Raw genomic sequence first — 5743 nt, 5'->3', positions numbered from 1 at the left:
TCCCTAGCCAGGTTTGTAGAATTCTTAATCACATTACAGAAAATTTCCTTTAGTAGCAATATGACTTTAAAGGTCCATATTTTGACTGGGGATAGAAACATTATAACAGAGCATTTGGTATATTTCTAATACTCTGAGTTTGGCTCAGATGGCTATTATGATTGTACTATTATGACCTTCTTATGATATATATGTATGCCCTATATAAATTATTATTACTAATAATAATAACTTCCACATCTAATATCTCTTCTACTAAAGAAACTGATAAAACTCTTAATCTGAACAATTTTTGCCACGGAGTAGATTGGATTTAATCCCCTATGTGAAACATTTGACTTTGCTTGCAAGCAGAGGTGGCTTAGAACACTACTGACGGGAACTTTTTTTAGATTCTCTGAGGGAGCCAAAGAAACTCCTCTTTGCCTCTCTCTTAGCCACTACATCAAAATCTGTTTTAGCAGTAAGACTGGCATTGGGCTATCCTGCACGGAATATCTGTATATCTTTTCCTGTTTTTGTTTTGGGGTTGGTTTTTTCTGCTTTTTTGTTTTCGGTGGGGTGGGGGTTGCAGGTGAGGAAGGGAACAGCATGAGGTGTTTGACCATTTACTATAAGAATATGAGTGGGGTTATTATTTATCCAAAGCCAAATATGAATTTGGTGGTTGGGTTTTTTTGATGATGCCGTAGCCAAATACCAAACTTTCAACAGATATAGGACTGGAACCCATAGAAGATACCTGAGTTATTTGTACAACTGCTATTAAAAATCTCAAATGATGAAGATGCCACAACCTTCCTTAGTAATCTGTTCTGCAACTTAACTGTCCTTAGCATGAGAAGAATTTTCCTAAGGTCTAACCCAAATGCTTCTTGTTGTATTTGGAACGTATTACTTTTTATTCTGTTCCTAGTAGGCCATTTGTAGCATCCTCCTTTGCAGTAATTGTTGCTGACTTCTTTCAGTCAGCTTGAAGAGAGAGGCTAGAGAGGCACCTTGACAATGTATAACTTGGCACTTTGCTGGGAAGCAAGACAGACAGGTTCAAGCCCCTCGGCTAGAACAAGGGAGTGTTCTCAGTCATTAGGCATGCACTGATAAAGATTTTCTTGGCTGATACCGATGACCAATTATTAACCAGCCATATCAGCTGATACCAATCTGATAGCTGATTTACAGGAATGCAGCCCAGCAGCTTGGAAAGCAGCATTCAGCTGGTAAGTCTGCCGGGGGGCAGATCGAGGCCCCCCCAGGTGAGGGAGGGAGTGGAGCAGGGGCAGGCATTGCCCAGCCACGGCGGTGAATGCAACCCTGCCAGGAGTGGGATGGAACCATGGACAGCCTTTCTGGGGAGCGCAGAGGGGGTGGGAGGGAGGCAGCTCCTTGCCTCTGAATGCACCCCCAAGGGAGGCATGAGGGGCATGTGCCATCCCCAGATTTGTGCACAGAGTGGAGGGTGGGCTCAGAGCTAGGGGCTGCACTGGCCTCTTCCCAGTGGGGTGGCTGGGCCAGGGCTGAGCTAGGGGTGGAAAGGGGTGGGGCAGGCAGCAGCAGCACTGGGAGAAGAGGCTTTGGGTAATTTTGGGGTGGCTATAACTAACCCCATAGATCCCCTCCCAGTTACACTGCCACCTGCCCCACCCCTACCCACCCTGAGCGCAGCTCTGGCCCAGCCCCCTCCAGGAAGAGGCTCTCAGGCTCTGGCCCCGAGCCCACAGGAGGCAGCCTGCCTCCACCCTGCACACACATCGGGGGGGGGGGGAACATGCCCCCCATGCCTCCCCTGGGGGTGTGCACAGTAGTGGGGAGCCACGCCCCAGATGAACTGCCCTTGGTTCCGTCCCGCTCCCAGCAGGGTCACATTCACCACCCTGGCTCAGCAGTGCCTGTCCTTGCCTCTGCTCGTGTCTCACTCCCTCCCTCACTGTGGGGGGACTTGATCTCCTCCTCCTCCCCCACATGCCTTCCTTCCCCACCATGCCCTTTCCCCCAACAGACTTACCAGCAGGAGGCTGCTCTCCAAGCTGTCAGGCTGCATTCCTGGCCACGTGCATGCTGCGGTTGCACATATGTACACAGCATTTATCAGTGACATTATTAGTACACTGGCCAAAAAAAGCTGATTGCTAGTTGTAACCGGGGGCTTAAGCCAAGCCCCTGTTACTATGGGTGAAACTAAGGGTGAAACCAGAACACGGGAACAGGGGAATGAAGACATACACACCAGGGGATAAATAAGGGGATAATGATCACAGCTAGACATAAAAGGAGAGGTGAGGCACCAGACATTGCCCTCGGGGCATTGGAAGGTAAAAGAGGAAGAAGACATGGTTCTTGGAGAGGTTACCTGGAATTAGAAGGACACCGCAAACAGAAACGCGAAGAGACAACCCCGGTCTGGTAAGGTGTGAAGGGAACCCCTACCTCAGGGTTAAGCCGCTGGATTTCAGCCAGCAAGACCTCGGGGAGGTAGGAAGTGTGATCTCTGGTCACTCCAACCCCTGGGACGGCGCTGGGTAATAGAAGCAGCGTAGAACTGCTGTGATCGGAGGGGGGAAGGAGCAGTGAAGGAGCTCCACCAGGGACTAAAGAGGCCAGCAATCAGCCAGACAAACCTCCCCCGGGTTGGGGAGAGAAGAGTGAGGTGCATGAACCCCAAGAACCAAGCTCCAGAGGCAACCGGCACAACTGGAGTGGCAGGGAACCCCAAGGCGAACAGCTGAGCAGCTGGGAGGCTGCAGTCTCTCCAAGCTGGGATCCAGCTGCTTTGCACTAATGAGTTAATTAGCGCGAGCAAACAGTTTGCAACTTTGTTAAATAAAATGAGCACTTATAAAGCATCCCATTGGGTGGTCTGGCATCCTTTACACTCACCTCAAGGTTTAACATAAGATTTATTTCCATCTTCTTAATTGTGGCAGGCAAGTCTTTGAGGAAGGTAGAGGCACTCCCACACTGATAATGCTAATTTTCCTGTTATCCATGCCAATCCTATATGGGACCAATATACCAGTGCACCTCTAGTTCTCATCTAGCCGTGGTTTTCTGTCTTTCTAAAATATCAAGACTTACCTGGCCATGTGTATGTAGCTGTGTGACCATATGTTGCTGAATACCTGCCCAGCCAGAGCATAACACCACTGAGCAAGTTTAGTGGATACGTGCAGGTTTGTATGTCTAGAGCTGAACTGTGCATCAGTGTCAACATTCTGTATACATCATTTAGGCACAATAAATAAAATAAGGGGCACAGACAGAAGTGACAATTTTTGCCTCATCTGGCCGCAGAAAATGGTCTATAGTTGTGACCAAACACAAGTACACAGCTGCAGACAGCTTCAAAAATGGCTGATCAGGTGAAAATCTGACCGCTCATTGTATGAGGGGTCAGATGAAGACATTTCAAAACAAAGTGTCTTCTGTAACTTGTGTGCGGGCCGGGAACGATCCGAGGCCCTTTTTTTGCGCCGCGGGCTGTGGCCAGCAGCCCGGACACGCCGGGTCGGGGAAGGCAGGCGGCGCGCTAGAATTAGGCACGGACACTTAATGGTTGTTTAAGATTGTTTACTTACACTGAAGATGGTCGCGGTGTAGGCTGGAACGTTTCCAGGAATACTTCGCTTAAATCCTAGTTTTAGGACTCGGACAGAACTCTGGATTCACTCACAATTCACTCACACGAAGTTGTCGAGGCTCCGTGGAACTTTTGTGCGCAGGGAAGGGTACGTTGAGGGATCGTTCAGCGACAGGGAGAGGCGAGAGGCTGATCAGACCCCTGTAGCCTTCTTGATATACACGCTGGGTCCAATAGGCTCCGCAGCACTTAGAGATCTTCACGAGACGTGAAGTCTCCTCCTCCTGATGTTCGTGGAGTCCTCCAACTTGGGCGGAAACCACTCAAGCCTCTTATACGGCTAGCAAGCCAATTGCTAGCCGCAACATAGGAATAATTTAGAACTGGCCAATAGTGGGGCACAAATTTAAATACAAATGGCGGGAACCCCTTGCAACGTGCATTTCTGTGCTGCAACGAAGAAATGCACCCTGCAAAGAAAGCTACAAATGGCAGGAAAATAATTCAGCAGTGCCGAAGCATACACAAACGAAAAATCACACCCTTGGGTTGTGACAACTTGTATCTGCCTGCCTGCCAGCCTTGAGCTGCTTTCAGAATGGAAGTGGGGGAAAGGGAGCAGAGGGGGTTCAGTCTGGGGGGTTTTCAGCCCCTGCTGGAGGGTGGGACGGGTGTATTGGAGCCCCCCTGATATGGGGAGGGGCTCCAGTTCACCCACCCCACCTTCCAGAGCTGGCTGAGGAACCCTTAGAACGACCTCCCATTCCCCTCCTCCCCTTTTGAAAACTTTGCAGCCTAGCAGGGAGCAGGGGCTGTTGCTAGGGGAAACCAGCTGCAGCCAGTAGCTAGATTCCCCTTTCCCCTGGAACCAACAATGAACTTCTGTTTGTTCCAGGAGATGTTTGTAACTCCAAACACTTCCTGCAAAGCATTCTCAGTTACAGCAGGGAGCTGCACTTCTGTCTGCACCCAATATTTAGTCCTCCTATTTTACTTTCCCAAGAGATGTCTTATATAGTAAAAGTTCCATATTAATATGAAGTCCTGTATTTGTATGATTCTGTTAACTGAGAAAAAAGTTTCCTAAACCAGAATTTCTTGGCTTGGAGGTCTCTAGTAGACCTCCACCAGAAAGTCACTTTTGTTCTTCTCTCTCTCTATTTTTACCAAAGACTTTCAGCAGTATTATTTCATACAGTGTTCCAGACCTCAGAGCAAACATATTCATCCTTGACATACAAAGCAACATGTCTTTGCTTTCCCTGTCCATCCTTTCTAAACATTGTATATCATTCTGATATTATTCTGATATATGAAAATACACTGAAGAAGTCTGTTGTGATCTCAAAAGGGTCATCAATGGCACACAGGACAAAAAAAGCAGCAACATATTGGAGGAATAATTTCCGGAAAAGAAAACAAGGAGGAGTATTTTAAGTTTTAAAATTAATATTTAAAGACAGTGTTCTAACTCAGTATAAGATGAGGGTGCAAATGTTTCCTGTATAATAAACAACAGCTAATTTGGTTTTTTTTCTTTTTTTTTCCTCTGCAGCATTTATCGAGCAGGCACAGTGTCCAGCAGAGCACATCACAGGTAAAATGGTTGCAAAACTTCAATATATTTTTTTTTTAAGTCTGTGACAGAGTATCTGACTGTAAAGAAATAATACAATTACACATTGATTGAAATGTATATATAAAGTGTTTCATGCAAGGATGTTAAAGCTTCGCTTACTCCTCCTCAGGTTCCCTCTCCTACATTTGTGCTTCTTCTTCCTCAGCTCCAGCTGCTGCTCTTCCCAGGACTTCTGCCCTGATGATACCCAGGAGCAGAATCTACTAATCTAGAGGCCCTGACAGCCATACAGCTCCCCAATCTAAATTACAGACAAGATTCTTTGGGTGAATCTGATATCTTTTATTAGACCAACTTAAATAGTTGGAAAGCAATTATTAAGCAAGCTTTTGGGTTCAAAAACCCTTCGTCAGGCTAAGGAAGTTTCAGCAGTTGGTGCGTGCTCTTTCTGGATGGAATGAAAAGTAAAGAAGCCAGGGGCTGGGCTGGTATGCATAAAAGACAGGTAGTCAGTGAAAATGTAGATTAAGGAGTCAATGGGTGAGAGACAGGCTGGGGGGGGGGGGGGGGGAGACGGGGGGTGAAAG

The 5743-nt window shown here is 47.3% G+C and overlaps 1 protein-coding gene across 1 annotated transcript in view; it reads left to right on the top strand.

Annotated features, from left to right (window-relative positions):
* Window positions 1-5743, top strand: part of DOCK3 (dedicator of cytokinesis 3) — a 590333-nt gene that overhangs the window by 281159 nt on the left and 303431 nt on the right. Inside the window, exon 8 of the mRNA XM_025213329.1 lies at window positions 5133-5174. Within this exon, the coding sequence (XP_025069114.1) occupies window positions 5133-5174 (42 nt within the window). The remainder of the gene's footprint in view (window positions 1-5132; window positions 5175-5743) is intronic.

Source organism: Alligator sinensis, unplaced genomic scaffold (assembly GCF_000455745.1).
Source record: "Alligator sinensis unplaced genomic scaffold, ASM45574v1 scaffold630_1, whole genome shotgun sequence".
In the NCBI taxonomy this organism is placed as follows: Eukaryota; Metazoa; Chordata; order Crocodylia; family Alligatoridae; genus Alligator; species Alligator sinensis.
The sequence above is the reverse complement of the archived record's forward strand: the minus strand, read 5'-3'. Positions and strand labels throughout refer to the sequence as shown.